Source organism: Heterocephalus glaber, unplaced genomic scaffold (assembly GCF_053883595.1).
Source record: "Heterocephalus glaber isolate CG9 unplaced genomic scaffold, H.glaber_assembly_v1.0 deba00001606, whole genome shotgun sequence".
In the NCBI taxonomy this organism is placed as follows: domain Eukaryota; kingdom Metazoa; phylum Chordata; class Mammalia; order Rodentia; family Bathyergidae; genus Heterocephalus; species Heterocephalus glaber.
The window spans coordinates 36,991,990-37,017,909 of NW_028258377.1; the positions used below are offsets into that span (position 1 = coordinate 36,991,990).

General features: G+C 43.8%; 1 protein-coding gene across 3 annotated transcripts in view; it reads left to right on the top strand.

Moving 5' to 3' along the window:
- The first annotated feature begins 1,933 nt into the window (after positions 1–1,933).
- The window catches only part of Sar1b (secretion associated Ras related GTPase 1B), a 29,132-nt gene continuing 5,145 nt past the window's right edge, over positions 1,934–25,920 (top strand). The window contains exons 1-7 of one of the 3 annotated variants that reach the window (XM_087194954.1): positions 1,949–2,089; positions 5,420–5,498; positions 12,614–12,689; positions 14,704–14,823; positions 20,538–20,603; positions 22,018–22,121; positions 23,217–23,348. In XM_087194954.1, coding sequence (XP_087051080.1) covers positions 12,632–12,689; positions 14,704–14,823; positions 20,538–20,603; positions 22,018–22,121; positions 23,217–23,348 — 480 coding nt within the window. In that variant the 5' untranslated portion in view covers positions 1,949–2,089; positions 5,420–5,498; positions 12,614–12,631. Of the gene's footprint in view, positions 2,090–2,411; positions 2,515–5,419; positions 5,499–12,613; positions 12,690–14,703; positions 14,824–20,537; positions 20,604–22,017; positions 22,122–23,216; positions 23,349–25,920 lie in introns of all 3 variants that reach the window. The other 2 variants (XM_004836558.3, XM_004836557.3) reach the window with 2 other exon arrangements.

A 25,920-nucleotide genomic window follows, 5' to 3' on the forward strand; every position in this document is an offset into this window, starting at 1 on the left:
TGGAGCTGTGCCTGGCACGTGCAAGATCCTGAGTTCAATCCAGTATCAAAAAAAAAAACTGGTTTATTGCCAGGTTCCTTTCTTATTTGTTTTTGTTTGTTGTGGGTTTTTTGTTTGTTTGTTTGAGACAGGGTCTCCCTATATGGTTCAGGCTGGCCTTGAACTCACTATGTAGCCCAGGCTGGCCCTGAATTCACAGTGATCCTCCTGTCTCAGCCTCCTGAGCTCTGGTAGGTTCTTTTTTTAAAACATGTTTTAACTCATATGAATAAACACTCCAATTTAAGTTTTTCATAAAGCTAAATTTTTCTTCAGGTCAAATTTGTCTCTTGCTATGATGTAACAAGTTGCCAAATAACTGAAATTATTTTAAAATGTTTTGTTCCTATTGTTTTATAATTGGGGGAGGAAAAAAAGACTAGGTGAGCGGAGAAGGAGAAGAAAACCCAGACTGGAACAGCCAGCTTCCCCAACTCAGGCCCATGGACCCAGAGGAAACCCTTCAACGCCCCGAGGATAAAATACATCTGAGTCCTTATGTTACAAACGAATTCTTGTTCATATTTATTAAGCACTTACTATGTGCCAAACACTGCAAATGGGTTCAGTGGCCTAAAGGGTACCTTATAGCTCATAACTTCAGGAAGTGTAGGGAATGCTCTCTGAGGGGACTTTAAAAAAATAATCACACATATGTAAGGGTAAAATCATAAGCAAGACAAGCTCAGAGATAAGGGAAATGGTTTAGATGCTGGGGAAACCAGCCTCAGAGAGCTTACCCCGTCCAGGAGGAGAGCGTTGTGACAGAGCGCTGCCTGAGCCGAGCCCTCACACGTGCGCAGAAGTTGGCTAGGGGAGCGTGAAGGGCTTGAGGAGAGACCCCACAAAGGAAGAGCGCAGGGACACTGGCTGAGTCCGGGAGCAGGAAGAGGAGATCCTGGCTGGGGACGCACTGAACAACGTGCGCTTCAGTCTCCAAACACCTCGCCCTCTGGCCCTGTCGAGTAGAATCCTACCTGAGAGCAGCCTTGGGAGCTCCGCCCACACTTCCATTCAAGGCACCCAAGTGTGCACAGGCAAGAAACACTAGAGTCAGGGCAGTCTTGTTTAAACCCGGCACAGTGACTCATACCTGTAACCCCAGCAGTCTGGGAGGCTGAGGCAGGAGGATCCCACTACGAGCCCAGCAAGATAGTGACTCAGCGACATCTTGTCTCAAAAATTAAAAATTAGGCCAGGGATTTAGCTCAGTGGTTCTGCCGCCTGCTTTGCAAGCGCAAGGTCCTGAGTTCGATCCCTAGTACCCCCCCAAAAAAATTAGTCACCGGGACTTGATGGTGCACGTCTCTAATCTCACCACCCGGGATGCTGAGGTGGGGCTACGTGGTGAGTTCGAGGTCAACCTGAACTGTATAGAGAGACCCAGTCTCAAAACCCCCAAGACAAAAAAATAACTTTTTTTGGTACTGGGGATTGAACTCAGGACCTCGTGCTTGCGAGGCAGGCAGCGGCACTGCTAGGCTAAATCCCGACGCGGCGCCTAGCCCTTGTCTTTCTGAGACAGGGTTTCACGACATAGTGCAGGCTGGCTCTGGACTCACGTATGCAGCCCAGGCTGGCCTAAGCTGGTGATGCTCCTGCCTCAGCCTCCTGAGGTCTGGGCTTACAGACATGCACCACCACGCTGCCTGTGTAACTCAGTGGTAAAGAGCTTGTGTGGCATGCCAGAAGCCCTAGGTTCGCGCCCCAGCACGGAGGAGAGGCTTGGAGGGGGCATGGAGGGAGGAGGGCAGTTTTAAGAAGCGGTAACAAACCCAACTTCCTCAAGTGGGGGCCGGAGTTCCCTTCTCTTCTAGGCCCGCGAATGCTGCTGGCCGGGCTGCTGCGGGGAGGCGGGGCGGACCGCGGGGAGGCGGAACTGAGCGCGCGCGGCTCTGCGGCCCGCGGACCGTCGCCAGGGAGGCACAGCCGCCCGGAAGGAGCTGGAGGGAGCTGAGGCCGCGGCAGCTATCGCCCTGCGGCTGGATCTCCGAGCGAGCGTGCTGAGCGACGTCAAGCGCGGAATCGCATTCGCTTGCGTCCCGTGCGGGTGAGTGGCGGGCCCTCCTCGGAGGCGCGGCGGGCTGCCCTGGGGCCCTGGGGCCCCGGGGAAGGCTCGTGAGGGCGGGCGCGAGCCCGGGCCCCTCCCGCGGGAGGACGGGTGCTGTCCGCCCCGACGGCCCCGGCGCGGGACGCTGAGCTTCGGGAAGACCGCGGGGGCTGCAGCCGAGCTCTTTCCTTTCCCGGTCCTCGGTTTCCTCACCGGGAACGGGGAGGCAGAGGGACCGCTGACAGCTGGCGGGGCTGTGAGCGACAGGTTATTTTCGGCTCCCAGTTAGCGAGCGCGGAGACAAACTAAGCTTTCTTCCTAGCCGTGCTTAGCGTTTTGCCACAGCCCGAGCCCCAGCTGAGGGGGAGAGAAGAGTTTTGGAGAAACTGTCACAACCTACGAAGTGTTCAAGATTTTCCAACAAGGTAGAAATTTGTTTTAAAACAGCGAACACTGACGTCGTTACCGGAAAGAACCAAATTAGTCAGGGATTTACAGTATTTGGTATATTGGACAAAATGGGGTGAAGAAATTCAACCTGCTCTTGCCTGCACGTTCTTACGTCAAGCACAATGTTACCAATGTCTGACTCGGAAGAAATCCGTGTTCAGTGCTAAAGTACTGGGTCGAGAATAAGTTGCACTGAAGTAGATGACAGGGAAAGGGACATTTATTGATTATAAGCTGTGTGAGAGGTATTACCTGTGCACACATCAGTTCACTAAGGAAAGCAGTACTGTACCGTCATATTTACAATTTCTGATACAGCAGTGTTGTGTATCTACCGTCGTACCTCTCGGAAGATCTGTTTGTCCCCAAAATATTTTGAACTTTAAAAGTTTTAACCCAGTTAGCCAGGCGTGGTGGCACACACCTGTAATCCCAGCACAGGGGAGGCTGAGGCAGGAGGATCACAGTAAGTTCCAGGCCAGCCTGGGCTCCATAGTGAGTTTAAGGCCAGCCTGAACTGCATAGGGAGACCCTGTATCAAAACACCAAAACCAAGCAAGCAAGCAGAGATTTCAGGCAGTGTGCACATGTAGTCCCCACCTACTACAGAGGCTGAGGTGGAGATCACTGGGGTTCAGAAGTTCCGGGCGGCCTGGGCTCATAGCAAGGCCCACCCCTCCCTTGAGAAAATAAATAAATAAAAATTTAACATAGTTCATTGGCACTATCTGAGTCTGTAGAAAAGGACTGTCCACATTTTAGGGATGTTGAAGAAGCGCTGCACAGTACTTCGGAAGACAAGCAGTGGAAGGTTCATTTTAATCTTCCTCTGCCTTGCACTGTTGTGCTGGAGTAGAAATTCAAGCAAGACTTGTCCTAAAAGATCAGTTGGAAAAAAAAAAAAAAGATCAGTCGATCAGAAATGAAAATCACTGCCACATCATTCCAGGCTTACAAACTAGAATCATTCGAACTTAGGACCTTGAGCTTTGGAGGCAGGAGGCGGAACCACTGAGCTAAATCCCCAGCCCACAAACTAGAATTCTTTAGTAATGGTTCATCCTTTCTCCGCACCCTTCTCCACATTTAAATGATGAAACTCATTTAAATGATTTCTCTACAAAATATGACTAAGCAAGTAATGTTTAGATAAGTGTTGAGAAGCTTCTTCTTTTTATAGTTTTTAGAACTTCAGTTAGTGTTATGAGGATTCAATTTGTCATCAAGTGTGTTTAATTTTCCTAGTTCAATATTGGCAAGTTGTACTCAGTCTACAACCAACCTTTTAATATAGTTGTTGTGGTTTTTTTCCTTACCCTCCCCTCACCCTTTACTGGGAACTAAAACTAGGATTTGTGTGTTTCTTTGTTTTTGAGACAGGGTCTAACCAAGTAGTTCAGGGTATTTATATTTGTCATGGTTGTGGGGGCATTGAGACAAGGTCTCACTCCATAATTCAGGCTGGCCTTGAACTCACTATATAGCCCCAACTAGCCTTAAAGTCTCCGCAATCCTGCCTGAGCCTCCTGAGTGCTGGAATTACAGGCCTGCACCACCATGCCTGGTTTATTTTGTCATGGTTTTAACTTTTCACTTGTCACTTTTCTCTAAAGGAAACTTGAGCGTGTATTTTGGTGGACTATGAGAACCAAAAAGTCTAGCTCACAAATTATAATTGGTAGGGCTGGGGATTTAGCTCAGTGGTTCAGCCACCTGCCTCACAAGCACAAGGTCCTGAGTTTGATCCCTGGTACCAAAAAAACAAAAACAAATTATAATTGGTATACACCCAGTCCCAAAATATTTGAGGTGCTTCCACCCACAATAAGATACTTACACCATAGTTTTAAAACTTTAAAGGCTGTTGAAAAAAAATCTAACAATTTCAGGGGAGAAAATTTGTAAAGCAGCACTGTCTTGGAACATTTAACACAAAACATGGTCAAACAGTTTGGCTTTCTGCGTATTTTTAGTACTATTTGAATTTACAAAGGGATTCCTAAATTAGCTTACAGATAGTTTAGTTGCAAGCCAGGCATAGTTGTACACTCCTGTAAACCCAGCACTCAGGAGGCTGAAGCAGGATTGTGCTGAGTTCAAAGCCAGCCTGAGCTACATAGCGAGACCCTGTCTCAAAAAAGATAGTGCTTTTTTTTTTTTTTTTTTTTTGCCATACTAGGAATTGAACCCAGAGCCTCATATAAGCTAGTGAAGTACTCTACCACTGAGCTATATACAGTGCTGCCCCTCACCTAAATGATACCGGGGATTGAACCCAGAGAATCGATCTAAATCCCCAGCCCTTTTTTATTTTGAGACAGGGTCTTACTGAGACACTAAATTGCCCAAGCTGGGTTTAACCTGCAGTCCTCCTACCTCACAGAATGTTAGGATTACAAGCATGTGTCATTGTGCCCAACTACAGACAATATACAGATCTTACAGAATTTTTTTTCTTACAGAATTTTTATGTTTTAATCATAAACCTGACACAATTGGGTAGAAAACTGAAGTTAATTTCTTTTTTTGTTTTGTTTGTTTCTTTGTTTGTTTTGAGATAGAATTTCACCATGTAGTCCAGGCTGTCCTTGAACTTATTATGTAACCCAGGCTCTCCTCAAACTTGAAGCGATCTTTCCTGCCTCAGCCCACTAAGTGCTAGGATTACAGGCATGCGTTAGCATGCCTGTCCTGAAGTTAATTTCTTGTAGTAAAATTTCTATTTCATTCTGTAACCAAGGCTGTCCTCAAACTCAAGATTCTCTGGCCTCAGGCTCCTGAGTCCTGAGATTAAAGGCATTCATAACCACACCTGGCCCAAAAGATGCATTTATTTGTTTTGTTGTATTTTTTGTGATGTTTTGGTTTTGTTTGAAACAGGGTCTCCCTATGTAGTCCAGGCTGGCCTTGAAGTCTTGGCGATCCTCCTGCCTCAGCCTTCTGAGTGCTGGGATCATAGGTATGTGCCACCACCCCTGGGTTCCAAAAGGTGCATTTTATTTTTTTATTTTTTATTTTTCAATTTTTTTTGGTACTGGGGTTTGAACTTGGGACCTTGCACTTGCGAGGCAGGCGCTGGAACCACTGAACTAAATCCCCGGCCCTAAAAGATGCATTTAAAATCCAAATATTTTAGCTGGGCACAGTGGCACATGGCTGTAATTCTACCTACTCAGGAGACTGAGGTAGGAAAGGATTACAAGTTAAGGCTAGCCTTGGAAATTTAGGGAGACCTGCCTCAAAATGAAAAATAAAAAGAACTGGGAATACAGCTCCACGGTAGAATCCCCCTCGGTTCCATCACTAGTATTGCACACACCCACAAAAAAAGAAATAGATTTGCTGTGGATTTCACTGTGGCTCTACCATGATTTGCATCCCAAAGTTATTAATGAACTGGTCCTAACATCATACTTTTATGTTATATTTGCCTCTTCAGAATACAATCTTACATCTCTTATTTTGTCCTAGAACTATATTTTGTATATGTGTGGTACTGAAGATTAAACCCAGGACCTTTACACTAAGCTTTTTTCATTTTTTATTTTGAGACAGGTCTTAACTAAGTAAATTGCCCAAGCTGGGCTCAAACAAGATCATCCTGCCTCAGCCTCCCAGAGTGCTGGGATTACAGGCATCCAATACCATGTCAAGCTTCCCAGAACTACTGTTTGGGGTGTTTGTATTTGGTCGTCTTATGTGATTTTTTAATTTTATTTTATTTTGCCATACTGGGGATTGCACCCAGGGCCTCACACATGCTAAGCAAGTGCTATACCACTGAGACGCATCCCCAGCCCTTTATACTTTTTATGCTGAGACAGGGTCTCACTAAGTTGCCCAGGCCAAAACTGGGATCCTGTGCCTAAACTTCCGGACTAGCTGAAACTATAGGCATGGGGCACTGTTCCCAGCTTCTTTTATTTTTTTTATAGTAGCTTTATGAGCTATAGTTGGCATAATACAAACCCCTTTAAAGTGTTCAGTGTTTTTAATATAGTCACAGTGTTGTGCAACCATCACCACTGTCTCATTCCTGAAAGTTTCCACCACCTCAGAAAGGAAGCCAGTGTCCCTTAGCGTTTGCTCCCCACCTTCCCCTCCCCCAGGCTGACAGCCACAGAGCTACTTTAACTGTTTGCCAACATTCGTCCAGAGTTCTGCAGGTGCACGTAAGTTTAATAGGACATGGTTTTCAGAAGTTACTTGTAATCTGAGAAGTTCTATTCCATTACATCCTTTGCACCCGTTTTCATGTTACTTGAGTAGATCACTTTTTAATCTGCCCAGGGCCTTTTCCTGTTTGATGTTCGTGCAATAAATAAATCTGCTGACGTGTATTTATTTCCTTGTTCTTGACCTTTGCTCTTCACATGTCTTAATAATGTGTCCGTGATGTTGTATAACCTGTTCTCGGGGCTCAGGTATTGGCTTCTAGCTAAGTAAGTTTTATACTCCAGTATTTTTTTTCTCTGTTTAAAAAAATAACAGAAATAGTTAATTTTGTTTCTAACAATTCCTAGCTTTTTAAATTTCTTTAAAATAACTTTATAGAATACAAATACCTAAAAAAAAAGAAATACAAATATCTCTCATTTTCTGGAGTAGTTTCTCTCATATTATTTCTCTTACGACATTTTATGAGCGGGAACTAGTACCATTCTCATGCAAAAACACCTTTGTTCCTTAAGGCTTACCCTGTTCTAACCCACGGCATTCCTCCCTCGTGGCTCCTATCAGCCGTTATCTCCGGTGAGGACTTTGCCTCTGTACTCAGCCTACTTGCTACAGCAGTGCCCTGTTGTCCTCTTAGTGACTCCAGTGCCTGCCTGTCCCTGTGAACAGCGTACCCGCTAGCCTGCCTCTTCTCATCCTTCACCTCTGCTTCTTTTTATCTGTCCAGGCCAGAGCCAGACCTTGGAGCTTGTCACACCCAGACCTGAACTTCTCTTGAATTCTTGAACTCTGTGTTCTCCATTTTGCTCACACAATTCTGGCGTATCTCACCTCTCTCACCTTTCTCACCTTTTGCCGCATCTACACCTGTGTCTCGGCTTACAGACGTTCCCTGTTTTCCCACGTCTTCTGTCTCACACACACACACACACACACGCACACCCCCGCTTCATGCACCTACTGCTTGCCTTTATACTCTATCCCCCAGGCCTGGACTTCCAGTTATAGCACTCCTCCCTCTCACTGCTGCCCTCCAGTCACTGTTCCCCATGTCCTCCCATTGCTCTTCTGGAAGTCAAACCTCCAGTCATTCAGGCCTCTCTCAAGCTCAGCATTCCTGATGGTGCTGGGGAATCAAGAGTGTGAAGTCGGTGCTGACTGGCATGACTGTGAAGGTTTGCTTTTTAATCCCAACCGAGATCTCTCTAGCACTTTTGTTTGTTGTTGTTGTTTGCAGTGCTGAATTTTGATTGAAGAGCCTCATTTATGTTGGGCAGCTGCTATGTTGTTTAGTTACACCTCAGCCTGTAGAGCAGTCATTTCACTTGTTCCATTCTCTACCCTAGTTTTGCTTCTTACAATTTCTGTACATGCTTCTGCACTTTTGCAGTCACATTCCTGCTTCTTCCTCAGATTTCCTGGCCCTCTTTTCTTCTACTTTCCCCCTCCCCATTTTGGTACTAGGGATTGAAACCAGGAAGCATTGAGTTTCACCCTCAGACCTTTTTTTCTCTGAGGTAGGTTCTTACTAAGTTGCTGAGGCTGGCCTTGAACTTACTATCCTACCTCAACCTCCTAAATACTGGGATAGAGCCAAAAATCACACGATAACGTTAAGTGTACGATGGGGGGGGCACATTATTAGGTTGAATATACCTGTTCTTGACCATAATGTTCACAGGGGTTCAATAAATGTCTGTGATGTTTTTGTGTTGCTTTGTTATATGAAATTGATTCAGTATATTTATATTGGTACTTATATCTGGGGGTGGGGTCTCCATATGTCTGCCAGGCTGGTCTCAAACTCATGAGCTCAGGTGATCCTCCCACCTCTTCCTCCCCAATAGCTGGGACTAAGGTGTGCACCTCCATGCCAGCCCTGTGTCCATATGCCCACAGTTAAGCTATGTCTTGCCATTCGGGGTCCTGCCTCACTAATTAGCACCCACGGATTTTCAGCTCCCGGTTGTACCCTCCTCACCCCAGTCACTGTTACCCAATACCTAACTGCTGTACCCTTTCAGTTCCACACCTCTCAACACCATGGCCTTCACACCCTTCTTAGCGAACTCCTACTCAGCCTTCAGACTTAGGCTGAGTAAACATCATCCCAGGACCCCTTCCTTAACCATACCTCATTGCCTCCTCCAAAACTGGAAATAGGACTAGGGGGAGCCATACAATGCAGGCCTCGCTTCTGTTTTCTAATACAGACTATAAAAGTTCATCTGTACTTTTTTTGTTGCATTATATACTTTTTGGGGGGTACCAGGGATTGAACTCAGGACCTTGCACTTTCAAGACAGATGTGGCACCACTGAGCTAAATCCCCAGCCCTGAATTATATATTTTAAAAAAATTAATATGGAATTTATGATTTACAATCTGGGCAGTTCTGTGTTTGTGTAAATCTTGAAACCCCATAGGGTAAATTGATAAATACCATCCCAGATAGAATACTATTTAGTTTTAATGATTTTCAGTTAAATCACATTATGTTTTGGGGGGGATACCAGGGATCAAACTCGGGTCCTTGTGCTTGCGCAGCAGGGGGCAAAACCACTGAGCTAAATCCCCGGCCCTAAATCACATTATGGAGCTAACTTATCAGTCTAGAATTATAACCTTTTTGAGGGAAAGAACCATGTTGATCATCATTCTTTGTAGTCTCTATGGATCTAGCTCAGGACCTTGGACATGATATAAATTCATAAAATGTGTTGACTTGAATGAAATAAATCAACATACACTACTGCTTGATTCTCTGCACCAAAGGTTATTATGATTCTCTTTGGAAAACTTACCACATCGTAAAATCTCTAGAAACCTATGCCAGGCATAGTGGCACACGCCTGTGATCCTAGCACTCAGGAGGCTGAGGCAGGAGGATCATAGCAAGTTAGAGGCCAGCCTGGGATGGATACATAGTGAATTCAAGGCTAGCCTTGACCTGTCTCAAAAGCAAGACCCTGTCTCAAAAAACCAAAACAAAAAAAACAAAAAAATCCTCTAGGAAAGCTAAATCACACACAACGCACATATATTTTTCTGACTATGATTGTCAGTTTTTTGTTTTTTGCTTTGCTCTGTTTTGGGGTTTGGTGCTGGGGATTGATCCCAGGGCCATGCATATACTATTAAGCTACAGTCCCAGCCATAGAGGTTTCACTTTCAGGTGACCTAGAATGATAATGGTAGAGGAGGTGTAACTGGCTTGCTTTTTTCTTAGTGTTGGGGGTCCAATCCAGTGCTTGGCAAGCAGTCTACCTCAGAGCATTCCCCAACCCAAAGAGGTGTAACTTTTTTGTTGTTTTTTATTTTGGTTTGTTTTTTGAGACAGGGCCTCACTATGTAGTTCAGGCTGGCCTTGAACTTGCTGTGTAGGCCAGGCTGGTCTCAACTTGCCAGAACTGGCTGAGATCCTCCTGCCTCAGCCTCTCGAGTGCTGGTATTATAGATGTGTGCCACCATGCCCAGTTTAGGAGGTGTAATTTTTAACCTGAGTAAAATAGGAACTCCCATGCTGTTACATTCATGTATGTGTGTGTTTGTTGCTGTTCCTCTTGTCATTCTTGTAATGCTGACATCCAGAACTCTTCATAATTTGCTGATTAATCAATCAGGAATTGACTGCTGTAAGAACAAAATTTTGTTTGTGTGAGTTGAAGCAAGGGGAAAGGAGAGGCAAGAGGCCATTGCCAGGCCCCAGAGGCTCTCACAGGCAGTGCTGTGAGCCCTTGCACAGCTGGAGCTGGGCCTGCCCTTTCTCCCCTGTTCAGGGCGATGTGATTGCTCAGACTCTCACTCTAGATTGAGTTGAGTGAGCTCCAGCTCCGGCCTGCTGACCCACTGGAGTGAGGCGACGAAGGAAAGCAGTGTGTGTGTCAGACTTTGTCCAGAGAATGTCAGATAGCGTGGCCCTGTAAACTGTTTGGACTTGGCCCAAGCTTCAGGCCTGTTCCTGTTTAGAAGATGAACTCTGTTGACCTCAAAGTGTGTGTATTTTTAAAGAGTTCTCGTGCTGGGGATCGAACCCAGAGCTTCACAGGTGGTGGCAAAGTGCTATACCGCTCTGCCATGTCCTGCCCTGAAAGTCCCTTTTGTATGTATGCTCTTTCTTCTCTACAGAGGTCTTTTCTTTTCTGTCTTACTCCTGCTTATCAACGTATGGATTAAATACAGTTCACGCTGAATTGAATTGTACTGTATTTTCTACTATGATTTATGAGTTTTTAATACTGTATTCAATAATATGATCAAAATGTGAAAAATTTAAAAATATTATCTAAGAAAGCAGAAATGTCCTGTCTGGCACCAGTTGCATCTTTTTTGAGACAAGGTCTTGATGTGTGGTTCAGGCTGACCTTGAACTCACTGTGTAACCCAAACTAGCCTCAGATTCGCCGTGACCTTCTTGCACAGGCTCCTGAGGGCTGGGATCACAGGCGTGTGCCACCAAGCCTGGTACCAACGGCTATTAAAGAAAAGAAAGGGAGGGATTGAGAGAGGGAGGGAGGAAGAAAGGAAAGAGGAAAGAAAGAAGGAAGGATCTTGCTCAGGAAAAAAGAAAGAAAAGAGAAAACAGGCTTAATCAGGCTGCTTCTTTGTTTGCAGTACTGGAGATTGAACCCAAGGCCTTCACACTGTGCTATGTCCCCAGCCCTATTCTTAGTTTATTTTTTTAAGTTGCTAAATTGCCCGGTTTGGGCTCAAACTTGGAATCCTCTTGTCTCAGCCTCTTCGAACACTGAGGTTTTAGGCATGTACCAACTTTTTTGAAAAAATTTTATTTCCATTAATATAATCTTCCTTTTTCTTCCTTTCTCCCTCCACACCCACAGCAAGAATTTGATAAATATCCTATGGGCCATAATACTATAATGTATTTATTGTTGAACATACTAGATTATTTTCAGTAGTTTTCTTAAATAACACTTGTGATGCATATCTTTATCCATAAAGCTGTTCTATATTTAGGGCAATTCATAAAAGTAGAATTGGGCTGGTGATTTAGCTCAGTGGTTCTGCCGCCTGCCTCATAAGTGCAAGATCCCGAGTTCAATGCCCGGTACCAAAAAAAAAAAAGATAACATAAAAGTAGAATTCTCTGGTCAAGTGGTATTAACAGATGTATTATTACCGATTTAGTTTTGAAAAAAGATTGTACCAGCTTATACTGTCCCCAGCACACCTCTTTTTTAAATTTTAGAGCCAGGGTCAGACTCAGTGGCCCAGGGTGTCCTGGAATTTGTGATCCTCCTGCCTTAGCTTCCGGGGTAGCTGGAATTACAGGTGAGGGCCACCACACCAGACTCCCAATTGTGCCCTTTTTAATCACATTTTTTTCTAGTCTTACTGTTGTAATTCTTTTTCATTGTGCCACTTTAATGGACTAAGAATGGTCTCTATTTGATTTTTTCTTTTTTGTAGCATTGGGGTTTGAGTCTGGGACATTATGTCACTACTTCTCAAAACCTTTTTTGTTTTTCTTTTCTTTTTTTTTTTTCGTACCGGGGGTCAAACTCAGGACCTTGTGGTTGTGAGGCAGGCGGCGGAACCACTGAGCTAAATCCCCAGCCCTTTTTGTTTTTCATTTTGAGACAAGGTCTCGCTGAGTTGCCCAGGCTCGCCTCACATTGGAGATCTTCCTGCCTCAGCCTCTTGAGTAGCTGGGATTACAGGCCTGGGCCACAGTGCCCAGCTATACTTGATATATTAATGGAATTTTGTTTTCATCCAGCAGTATAATTTGGTTAGAAGGACTTGGATAACAATGTTTAACTCTGTGTAAAGTTTTTGTAGGATTATTTATTGAGAGTTGATGTTTAACACTGTTGGTATTTAATATCTGTTGGTGCATAATGGTAACTCTACTAAACCCAAAATTGTGTTTTTCAGACCCTGTAAAATTTGAATATGTCCTTCATATTCAGTTGGATCTACAGTGGTTTCAGCAGTGTGCTACAATTTTTAGGTAATGCTGGCCTTGCACTTTCTGTACTCACCCTGCTTTACCCTGTTTATGTACATGCACTCGGTCATGCACTGCCTGTTTACAAAGAAGCCGGCAGTTGAGCATGCAAGTGAGCGGGGTGTGGGGCCACACCTATCCTCTGGGAGGCCGAGGCAGGGTTGGCACATTCAAGCCTAACCTGGGCTAATGAGCCACTTAGTGAGACCCGGTCCCAGAATTACAAAACAAAAAATAAAGTTCAAGCCTGGGCATGTAGCTCCGTAGTACAGGGTGTGTTTAGGGTGTGTGAGGGACTGCATTCAACCCCCACCACCATGGGATTGAACGCAAGCCCTTTGCACCGAGCTACATCCTAGAATTTTTATTTTTTATTTGGAGACAGGGTATCACTAAGCTGCCCAGGCTGGGCTCAAACTTGCGATCCTCCTGCCTTAGTTTCCCAGAGTCCTGGGATCACAGATGTGCACCACTATGTCTGGCTAAAAAAATCCTTTTGTTACTGAAAAAAAAAAATTCAGTGTCAAATGTAGCAGTTAAATGCCAGTCTGTTATTGGTTGGTCAGTGTCGCCCTTTTCTTCCTATTTAACAATTTATCAGTGCTGGGTTGATACTTGTTTATGTATCTGGTGTACCTTGTGAGTATGGTATTGGTGATTGAACCCAGGACCTCTCTGAATTACATCCCCAGTCCTTATTTTATTTGTTATCCTGAGACAGTCTTGCTAAGTCACTAAATTGCTCGGGCTAGGCTAAAATTTGTAATCTTTCTGCCTCAGCCTCCCAGAGTGCTGGGATTGTAAGTGTGCACCACCACACTCATCTGTACTTTTTTTTTTTTTTTTTGGTACTAGGGATCAAACTCAGGACCTTGCACTTGAGAGGCAGGCGCGGTGTCACTGAGCTACATCCCTGGCCCTGTTTTGTTTTGTTTTTGAAACAGGGTCTTGCTGTGTAGTTCATTGTGGCCTTGAATTCACTACGTAGCTCAGGTTGGCCTGTAACTCATGACAATTTTTCTGTCTTAGCCTCCCCAGTGCTGGGATTACAGGCATGTGCCACCCCCCCCCAACTATACTTGTTTTTGTTGTTGTTGTTTAGTTTTATGGAATTCGGTGATCACCAGTTTGACCTTATGTTTAGGGAAATTCAACAATGAACAACTTAACTTTTTGACTATGGCTATGGTTTCTTTTGTTAAAATACTTAATTTCTGACCGGGGATTTAGTTCAGTGGTTTCGCAGCCTGCTGCGGAAACACAAGGACTGAGTTCAATCCCTGGTACCAAAAAAATAAAATACTTAATTTCCACCCATGAAAAAATTATTGTAATTTTTCCTTCAGGTAGCTTCATAAATACATGACATCTAGTATTTTATGAATGTTTTCTTCATAGAGAACATAGATACGTGTATCAGTCAGTACTTACTAGAGTCAGATGTAGAAGAGTACAGAATGTCTGTCTGCACACTGGAGACCTGAAGGGCTCTGTTGAGGGCTCGGAGCCCACAGCAATGTCCCATGCAAATCTGTATCGGGAGGCTGAAGCACAGTTAATTAATCAGCCACACTATTCATCCCTAAATTGTCAAGGAAGCAACCTTTTGGCAATGTAGACATGTTTTGGCAACACAAATACTCCATTGTGGGGGTCAGGTTTAGTTTTATAAGTATTTGAAATCCCAAATCACTAATAGATTTTAAATAGCTCTTTTAAAACTGAAAATAAAGGCAGGCATGGTGGTGCAGGCCTAAACTCCCAGCTTCCTGGGGGTCTGAGGCAGGAGGAGCACAAGTTGGAGCCCAGCCTGGCCAACTCAGTGAGATGCTGTGTGAAAATTGCAACAGGGTTGTACTACAGTTCTGCAAAGGCCCGGGGCTCCATCTCCATACTGGGGAAAGAAAGAAAACTTGAACATAAGTTAGGAATTCAAACTTCTTTGGGCTAAATTTAAAATTATTTGGATAATCTGTGTCAGATATCACTTTGATTAATCAGAGCTCTTACTCTGCAGGATTATATAAGAAAACTGGTAAATTGGTATTTCTTGGACTGGATAATGCAGGAAAAACAACATTGCTACACATGCTAAAAGATGACAGACTTGGACAACATGTCCCCACATTGCATCCCAGTAAGTACAGTCTCCCATACAACATAATACCTGGTCCCCATGATGCTGAGTTAGGCACTACAAAGACCCCCCAAATTCACAGGGCTCATGTCCCTAGAGCAGCCACAAATTGTGAAAAATTGCAAATTTCAGATATGGTCAGAAAAATGCCCATAAATGCCTATTTTTCTAGTTTAAACCCTAAATATGCTATGTCTCCCACAGTTACGTAATTTAATAAAATACTGTGTTAATGAAGCCTTAGAAGGTGCAGGGCATTTTGGCAGCATCTTAGGGGTCTTAATGCTTTAGGAAGAACAAAACCAAGAGCCCTGGAGACAGCTACATGGGTACAGCAACTGTTATGATGCAGCAGTGCTGCTGCATCTGCGGGAGATGGGTTACAGGGCAGCAGCCAATCAGCAGCAAGAACTGAATAACACTCTCCGATTGGCTACTTGCAGACCTCCACCAAAAAACAATTTCGGAGGACATTTGCAGTTTCCACGAAATTGTGGGGGTTTATGTGAAAAATTATCAGATAGATTCTAAAGAAAAATCCACGAAGGTACTGAGGCTGCAGACTCTGAGCCAAGACTTCAATGTAGCCCCCCCAAAATTTTTTTTAGATTTTTTTTTTTGATGGATAGTTTATGATGCGGTTATTTGACCTGTTCCTAAAATAGTAAACAATAAAAGACCTGGCTCTCCGGGAGTATATTTAGATGTTAAAAATAATGTTCAAACCTTTTTATCAGTTAGTATTCCTTTGTCTAGCTAGAGGAATCAAAAAATTATTATCTTAGAAATTGTGACAGGGTCGGTAGTCATGATTACCTTGTTTGCGTAACCTGAATTTCTTTCAGATTTTTAAAACCATAGTCTTTTAATTATTAATTCAGTAGACAGGTTATGGTTTTATAAATTGCTGCTAACTCTCACTTTATTAACCACTATTTCTGTACTCCTAACTATCTCAACAACATGTAGTGTAAATGTCATGAGGGGCTGGGGATGAAGCTCAGGTACGGTGCTTGCCAGCATGCATAACCCTGGGTCTAGTCCGTAGCACCACAGTATAAATAGGTACAGTGCTGCATGTGGTGGTGCATGCCTGTAATCCCAGCACCCAGGAGGGTCCCTAGAGTTCAAGGCCAACCTGAAATACATAGCAAAGCCTGTCTCAAAAAAAAAAAAAAAAAAAAAAAAAAAAAAAAAATATATATATATATATATATAAAATAAGTAAACAACATGCCAGATGCAGTGGCGCACACCTGTAACCCCAGACACTTTGGAAGCTAAGGCAGGAGGACTGGAATTCAGTGAGACCCTGTTTCCAAATGACAGAAAAAGAACAAAGGACTAGAGAAGTAGCTCAGTGGGAAGGCCCTGGGTTCAGTCTCCAGTACTGCAAAAATTAATAGATAATAAATAACATAGAATTAATCCAAAAAGCAGAGCATGTATTGATACACTTACAGAACATTTTAAAACAATTTAAAAATAATTTGCTGTGCTTTCTTTTAGAAAGACTACCTGAAAAACAATGATGATTCTGAAAATTACTTAATATTATACCATTGTGTGTGTCAGGTTATATAATGGGGTACTGTTGCAGAAAGTAAAGTCAATGTTAAAGTGACAAAGTTATTAGAAACAGACGTCTACTTTGTAATACCTGTGACCTTTTACTGGTGAAAAGATTATAAATCTGGTAGGCACAGAATTTAAAGGTAAGTTAACCCAGGAGTAATTGTAAAATATTGATTGGTTGCCATTCTGGGGATTGAACCTGGGACCTTGTGCACGCCAGGCAAGCACTCTACCACTGACCTGCATCCTCAGTGCGGTGCAACTTTGATAATGAATGCCACTGTTTATGCCTGTAAACCCAGCTCTCCAAGAGGCTGAGACAGGAGGATCTCAAATTTAAGGCTTGGGTTTAATCCCCAGTGCTGTCCCTCCCTCAAAAAAGAAAAGTGCCGAGGGCTGGGGATTTAGCTCAGTGGTTTCGATGCCTGCTGCACAAGCGCAAGGACCCAAGTTTGATCCCGGTACCAAAAAAAAAGAAAAGGGCCGGGGATTCACCTCAGTAGCACTGGGCCTGCCTTACAAGCAAAGGGTCCTGAGATTGATCCTCCTCAGTAGAAAAAAAAAAGAAAAGAAAGAAAGAAAGTTGAAAGCTAGACCAAAACTTAGGTAATACTGTATTCAGTGCAATTAATGTTCAAAGTCTTTAATTTTTTTTGTTTGTTTGTTTTGTTTTTTGGGAAAGGATCTTGTATGTAGTTCAGGCCTGGCCTCGAACTCTCTATGTAGCCCAGGCTGGCCTCAAACTCACGGTGATCCTCCTGCCTCAGCCGCCTCCCCAGGTGTGCACCACCATGCCCAGCAGTGTTCAAAGGCTGAGGACGGAGAACAGAACAAAAAAAAAGAAAGCCAAGTGTTTATTTCCTCTATAAAACTGTTAGGTTGATAAAGGATTTCATAAAATTGATGTCTGTTTTTGATATTAGGAGAAGAGAGTAGAGGTTGACAAATAAGATTCTCATACAAGAACAATGCTGTCAAAGACAAAGTGATTATGGCAGAATTGGGCGTGTATAAAACTGCAAAGACAGATTGGAAGAGACTACAGAGTAGTCTTACATTAGATATGTCTTTTTTTGTTGTTCTTTACTTTTTGATGTTGCTTTTATTCATCCAACAAATATTTGTTCAGCCCCTATGTCAGACATTTTTCTAGAGACTAAGGATACAATAGTAGCACAAAACTGATGCTGTCTCAGCTTTTCTGCTGCTCACATTTATTTCAATTTGTATTTTTCAACTAAAAGCATTTGTGAAAAAGGTACAGTACATATATCCTATGATCTGGCAATTCTGTTCCTAGGTATTTATCCAGGAAAATGAAAAGATAGAGTTAGCAAAAGCCTAGTACAGGTACCTTTTTGTTTTTCTTCTGGCACCAGGGTTCGAACTCAGGACCTTGCACCTGAGTGGTGGGGCGCCACTGAGCTAAAACCCCAGCATTGTATGATATGTTTATACCAGCTTTATTTATAATGGCCCAAAACTGAAAACACCTCTAGTGTCTATCAAAAAGGATAAACAGGGCTGGGGATTTAGCTCACTGGTTTCGCCGCCTGCTGCGCAAGTGCAAGGACCTGAGTTCGATCCCCAGTACCAAAAAAAAAAAAAGATAAACAGTAGAATTGTACTCAGCAAGAAAGAGAAATAAGCTACATTCAGTCATATTCTGCATGAAAGAAGCTGGTCACCAAAACTTACCTGCTGTATGATATCATTTATATGATATTCTAGATCAGGCAACACTAACCTGCAGTGATAGAATTCCAGTCAGTGGTTCCTTCTGGGGTAGGTGTGTCAAGTGATGAGAAGAGGGGCAGGAGGGGACTTTCGGGAATGATAATGTTCTGTATTTTAATTAATGAGGTCGGGCCTTCTGTAAAGCACAGAGTGTATTAGGGATTGTAATCATAGAAGTAGATTTCCAGCCATGCCCAGGCATTGGCTTTGCCTTATGGATAGTGACTTTGAACAGATCGTATTAAATATTTGATTGACTTGCTGTTCTACATGCAGAGTTTCCTCACAACATTTGAGTGTAATAACCCTGACTCAAACTAGTGAAAGTTTCACTGTAACTGCGGGGAACTCTGTGCCATGCAGGAATAGTCATAGACTCCGGAACTGCCCTCTTGCTGTTAACAAGTAGACAGAGTTGTATATATTACAGCTGTTCTCCAGCACTGGGCAGTAACTAGCATAGGACTTTAATTCCTGAGAGAAGGAAGAAAGCACTTCTCGTAGTACTGTACTTCAGGATGCGGGGGAGGGCAGTAGCCCAGTAGTCTCTCTAAGTTGAGGAGAATCAGGGAAGGTCCAGGTAGACGGGATTTGCTGGGGAGAATACTGGAGAGAGAGGAGGGAACCCAAGAGCATATCTGACTCCTGATCTGTGCATGCACGGGGTAAAACTCCGCAAGGCCAGGCAAGAAGCTGTTGTTAGAACTCAACAGGGCTGGGAGTACTTAGGTTCCCACCACCCAGGATGGAAAGTCCTGACTGGATACACAGAGCATTCAACAGAGAACCCAGAGGACCACACCTTAGTAGTGAGACCAAACTGGCCCTAAGGTAGAGGCCTCTCTGGGTCTGCCCTAACAAAACTTAAAAACTGATCTGTAGGCAACTGTTTGCCAGAGAGAAGTTCAAAGGAATACAACAAAATCCAAAATACTGGACATGGAAAGAAGTAGGAAAATGTGGTCCGTAACCAGGAGGACAATCAGTGAGAAGAAGCGAGCCCAGCCTGGGGCGGCGGCACACATCTCGGAATACCAGCACTCTGGGAGGCTGAGGCAGGATGACAAGTTTGAGCCCAGCCAGGGCGACAAAGCAACTTAGCAAGACCCAGTCTTAAAATTAAAAAATCAGAAAAGGTGCTGGGAGTGCAGCAGAATGCAAAGGCCCTGGGTTCAGTCCCCAGCACCCTCCCCACCTCCAAAAGACAGCTGTTATATGCCCAAGGATTGAAAGGAAAACATGTACTTAGCAAGGAAGGAAGGGAAAGATATCAAACAGAAGCAAATGGGACATCTAAAAATAGCTCTAATATCTGAAATGAAAATTTCATTGGAGGATTAATAGCAGATCAGACCTGCAGAAGGAAAAAGCAGTTAACTCAAGTCAGTGAAGTATGAGTGTACAAAAGGCAGAGAGAAAAATTACTGAAAGAAAAATAAATAGAACCTTAGGGTGGGAGAATACCAAGCAGTAAGAAACTTATAATTCAAGTCCCAGAAGGGGAAAGAAGAGGCAAAAAAAAAAAAAGAATAAATAATGCCCCCCCCACTTTTTTTTGGTACTGGGGATCGAACACAGGGCCTTGCATTTGCCAGGCAGATGCGATGCCACTGAGCCATATCCCCAGCACCAATTTTTTATTATATGTTTGTCATTAAAGATTATCTCCAGGTTAGGAGTGCAGCTCAGTTGTAGATTATAAGAAAACCCTGGGTTCAATCCCCAGCACAAAAAAAAGATTTTCATGGTAGCCGTAAGAGAAAATTATTTCATCTGTATCATTTAAGAAGAATTACATGAAAAATTATTAGATTGAGCTAGGTGTGGTGGCTTATGCTTGTATTCCCAGCTCTTGGGAGGCTGGAATAGGAGCATTATGAGTTCAAGCCCATCCTGAACCACACAGTAAGACCTTGTCTCAAAAAACAAACAGGCCCAAGGATTTAGCTCAGTGGTTCCAACTCCTGCCTTGTAAGTGCAAGGTCCCGAGTTCGATCCCCAGTACCAAAACAACAAAACAAAAAAAAACAACCACAAACTAAACTGTCCAAAAAACGAGAAGAATTGAATATTATTCATGTCACATAGTGTGGAGTATATTTAATAACAGCAAAGTATTCTTTTACTAGTTCCTGTTTGATTTGCTCTTATTTGCAACTAATGTAAGTCAAATATTAAATTATAATGTATCCTCTGCCGGGCATAGTCCTACACATCTCTAATCCCAGCACTCGGGAGACTGAGGCAGGAAGATCTCTGTGAGTTCAAGGCCGGGATGAACTACATAGCAAGACCCTGTCTCAAATAAATAAATAAATAAATAAAAATTTTAAAATTATAATGTATGCTGTGAATGGATTTCTGATTTTTATGCTGTAAAAATATTTTGTATTTTTATATAGCTTCAGAAGAACTGACTATTGCCGGTATGACTTTTACAACTTTTGATCTGGGTGGACATGTTCAAGGTAACATTCTATATTATTCTTATAATCTCTTAACTTAATAAAAATATGGCCATTATATTCTAATGCATGAAATGCCATTCCATTTAAGGGAGGCCACATTGGACCGAAAGTTTAGGGGTTCTTACTCCCAGGTAAATGCTTTCCAAGCAGAGGTGGTTTCCGTGACAGCACTGGTCAGTGTAAGTGTGAGGTGCTTGTGGTATGTAGCTTCCGATCTCTCCCTCCACACCACCCAGCCCTGCTGTCACACTCACATCCCGTCACGGACACACAGATCAGACACCTTCTGTGGGTAACTGCACTCCCTACAGTGCAGGAGCCAGGCTCATCCAGCTCTGGTCTCTGCTGTGTCCTGTCTTTCCCTGACACACCCCTTCCCACTCTCTGCTCTGGCCACACCACCCCTCCTGTCCCTGCCTGCCACCCTTGGGGCCCAGTGCTTTTGGGCTCCCTGGGAAGCTGGTCCCAGCTGAGAACCTTACCCAGCACTGCTGTCCGGTGTCTCTGACTTCAGCCCTGTCACTGGAGACATCAGAGCGTGAATTTGGCCCACGTATGTGTGTGTGCACATTTCCACCACTTGTATTTTAGATTTATTTAGCCGCAGTCTTGCAGGGAACTAAACCTGCCTCCTGGTCCAATGTAGATTTTTTTTTCAGTACTGGGGATTGAATATAGAGCCTTTGTCCTAAGGTACATCCTCAGCTCTTTTTATTTATTTTTTTTCCAGTAGCGGGGATCAAACTCAGGACCTTGTGCTTGCGAGGCAGGTGTGGTGCCACTGAGCTAAATCCTTGACCCAGCCCTTTTTAAATTTTTATTTTGAGACAGAGTCTCACCAAGTTGTCCAGACTGGCAATGAACTTTCAATCCTCCTGCCTTAGCCTCCCATAGTGTTGGGATTACATGTGCCTGGCAGAATTTTTTTATCTATCTTTTTGAAACAGAGTGTCTCTGTGTAGCTCAGGCTGGCTAGGATTATAGGCATGCGCCACCATGCCAGGCTTAATTCTCCTCACCTGGGAAAATTGGGGAAGGCTAAAGTATTTGACTCACCCACAATATGGAAAACCTAAAATTTCTTCTTTGGCATTCTGGAAAGATTTTGGCTGCACTGGGTAATATATAATATATAATATAATAGTGAATATATAGTGAAATCACAGCAGCTAATTAAAGGATAGGATAGCTGCTCTTTTTTCTTTTTTTTTAAACAGGGTCCTGCTATGTAGTTCAGGCTGGCATCGAGCTCATGGTGATCCTCCTGCCTCAGCCTGCCAAGTGCTAGGATCACAGGTGTGCACCTCCACGTCCAGCAGAATAGCTACTCTTGATCTTCTGAGGGACTCTTCAGGCAAACCATCTGCTAGGCTTGACCAGCAAATAAATTCTAATTCCTGATTGTTTTTGTTAGCTCGAAGAGTTTGGAAGAACTACCTTCCTGCTATTAATGGCATTGTATTTCTGGTGGATTGTGCAGACCACGAAAGGCTGTTAGAGTCAAAAGAAGAACTTGATGTAAGTGAAATAATTAAAACTAAGCACAGTAAATAACCTGATAAACCTGAGGAAATAGGTAAGAGATGGGGCTGTCCGGGGCAGCTCTTCTGCAGTCCCTGATGCACCTCCTGGCAGTTGCTGTAAGCAGCGATGACTGCTTGGATGCGGAGCGAGCAAGTCTTCAGGATGGTCGCTCCTTCTGTTGGAGGCTCTGACACAGATGTCTTCCTGGACTTGGGGCCGCTCACTCTCCACAGGGCGGCCTTCTATGCATCTCTTGTCTGCAGCCGTCCTGGCCGGGGTGAGCCCAGGCCCTGGTCACCCTAAGATGCCATTTCTTTGGGCCTAGGCCCGAATCTGGAAATGATGTGGCGTGCCGCCTTTGTCACCACTTCCACATGTTCTTGAGCTCCGCTTCCCTCCTAAAGGGGCTCAGGAGCAACAAGCAAGGCTGCAACTAGACCTGGGCACAGAGTAGGTGGCCTTGATTCGAAGGGTGGCCTGACTGTAACTACCCAGAGCGGGCAAACAGATCCTTGTTCACGTGGGAAGCACCACATAGGTTGGGGGACAGGGTCAGCGAGGTCCTGATGCCCGCTTCGTGCCGGGCCCTGGTCTAGTGCAGTCACGTCACCCCGTTCTCGGATTGCCTCCATGAGATAGGTGCTGCTCGCCCTGCTCTCTGTGCACTTCCCTCGTGCTAACAACCGTGCCTCAGAGGCAGCAGAGCCAGAAATGAAACCAGGTCTGCCCACCTCCAAGGTGTTGGCTCTGGCCACTGTCCTGCACTGATTTAGGCAGGGAGCAGAGAGCATTTCCAGAATGAGCCTAGAAGATACCAGTTGGACTGAGGGTTTCACTGTGCGCATTTTAAGATGTGGGGAAAGTTTGCCAAAGAAAGTCTGCATGGCATGATATTAGATTTCAGTTTTGTTTGGGTTTTTTTTGGTACTAGGGATCGAACTTGGGATCTTGTGCTTGCGAGGCAGGCGGCAGCTCCTTTGAGCTAAATCCCTGGCCCCTGGCATGATATTAGAGAACAATTCCTTGACTGTCTTGTCAAAATAAGCCCTTTGGATGGTTTCGAATCACTTTGTCTTCTTTTGTTTTCAGTCACTAATGACAGATGAGACCATTGCTAATGTACCTATCCTGATTCTTGGGAATAAGATTGACAGACCTGAAGCCATCAGTGAAGAGAGGTTACGAGAGGTGTTTGGATTGTATGGTCAGACAACAGGAAAGGTAAAAAGAGAGACAGACAGATGAACAAAGGAAAAATAATGAGCATGGTGGACACCTGTAATCCCAGCTAATTGGGAGGCTGAGGCAGGAGGATTGCAAGTTGAAGGCCAGCATGGGCAGTTGAGCAAAGAACCTGTCTCAAAATTCTTTAAAAAATTATTTTTTAAAGGCTAGGGATGTAGCTCAGTAGTAGACCACTGAGACCCTGGGTTCACTTCCCAGTATTGCCAAAAAACCTGACAAGTGTGAATACTAATCCTGCAGTATAAAGGTCTTCTTAAATTACTTTTTTTTTTGGAGACAGAGTCTCTCTATAGTTCAAACTGGCTTTGAACTCACTATGTAGCCTATGCTGGCCTCGAGCTCGCAGCAATCCTGCCTGTGCCTCCCAAATGCTGGGATTATAAGTGTGTACCACCATCCCTGGCTTAAATTACTGTTAATTGAGCTTGTCCAATTATACAACTCTTTTTTCCTAAAAAACTATCATTTAGTCTTTATACTAAGTGAAAAAAGAACTTTTTATCATTAGGCTTGTTGATGCACACTTGTAATCCCAGGTATCTGGGCGGCTGAAGACAAGCTCAACAATAGGTTTTAGCAAGACCCTGTCACAAAGTAAAAAAATGAAAACGGGTTGGGGATGTAGCTTAATGTGAAAGCTCCAGTACCAAAAAGAAAAATTAAGAAAGAGATGTAGGGATATAGCTTAATGCAAAGGCCCTAGGGTCAATCTCCAGTACCACACACACGCACACACACACAGAAAGAAACAGGCTCAGAAGTGACAAAGAGGATGGAATTAGCAGATAAGGACATTCAGAGGCCCAGTGGCACACACCTGTGATCCCAGCACTCTGGAGACTGAGACAAGGGGATCACTAGTTGAGCCTAGCCTGAAGGATTTAGTGAGACCCTGTCTCAAAAACTGGAAAAGGGGGCCAGGGATTTAGCTCAGTGGTTCCACTGCCTGCCCTGCAAGCACAAGGACCTGAGTTTAATCCCTGGTACCAAAAAAAATAAAATAAAATTGGAAAAGGGCTGGGGATGTAGCTCAGTACAAAGGCCCTAAGTTTGATCCTTAGTACCACCAAAAATAAATAAATAAATAAAAACCAAAGCTAAAGAAACCTAACATTTATACATTTGAATCATTTTTGTTATGTATTTATGTATGCAGTACTGAGGATTGAACTCAGGACCTTTGCCCTGAGCACATCCCCAGCCCTTTTAATTAATTAATTAATTAATTAATTAATTTGTTACTTTTGAGACAGGATCTAAGTTGCCAAGTTGCCTAAGCTGGGCTCCAACTGTGATCTTCCTGTCTCAGCCTCCTGGAGTTCTGGGATGACAGGCATGCATCACTATACCTGGCTTGATGAGTCTTTTAAATGTGTTCATTTCCTTCTACTACTGAATGAAACCTTTTCCTAGGGATAACAAGAATGTCAGGGCCCAGTGAAGGTTTCAGAATTTTGAGTGTCATAAATTTTCAGAATTAGCTACCGTGGCTGGGAATGGAGTTCAGTGGTAGAGGATGTCTTGGATTCAATCCCCAGACCACTGAAAACACAAAATGAAAGATGCTAGGCGTGGCGCACACCTGCAGTCTTAACACTCAGGAGCTGAGGCAGGACCATCACCAGTTCCAGGCCAGCCTGGGCCACAAGTGAGACTGTCTCAAAAAAAGGCCACAAAATTATACAGGTGAGTGTGTGAGTACATCAGTATTGTGTGAGACCCCGAGTTCACCAGAGATAAGAAAGACAGAAACTTGGGCATAGGATTGTTACTTTTTCTCTGAACATAAACTTTATAGTAAGCTTTAAGATGAGGATTTTGTTTTTGAGGTTGGGAATTGAACCTGGAACCTCACTATGCTAACCATGTGCTCTACACCTGAGCTACATCCCCAGCCTCCAAGTCGCCTTATTTTTGTGTTCATTTATACTATGATTTAAGAAGTGGGGGAACATTAGTACTGGAAAATCCCAAATAAACAATGGAAGAACTCCATAGTTTATAAACAGAATGTTGTTGGTTTAGATCTATTCTTTCAAGACAGAGAAATATTGTGCCCCCCCCCTTTTATTTGAGACAATGTCTTGCTAAATCCCTAAATTGGAGGCCGCAGCAGAGGGATTGGCGCAAGCCTGAGGCTATCCTGGGGTACATTGCGAGTTCAAAGCCAGGCCAAACTACATAGTGAGACCCTGTCTCAAAAAAAAAAAACCCTAAATTGCCCAAATTGGGCTCAAACTTGTATCCTCCGGCCTCAGCCTCCTAGAGTGTGGGGATTTCCAGCATATAACACTATACCCAACTTCTATGTCTTTTCAGTAAGTGAACTCCACATTTACTTTAGGAAATGCTTTGTTTGGTCATAAACCTACTTAGAATGTTTGTCCTTTTTTGGTTTTTTGAGATAGGGTCCTGCTATGTAGTTCAGGTTGGCCTTGAACTCACAGTGATCCTCCCGCCTTGGCCTCCTGAGTGCTGGGATCACAGGCTTGCACCACCATCCCCAGCTGTCCTTAATATCAATAAATCAGATACTGGGGCCAGGGCT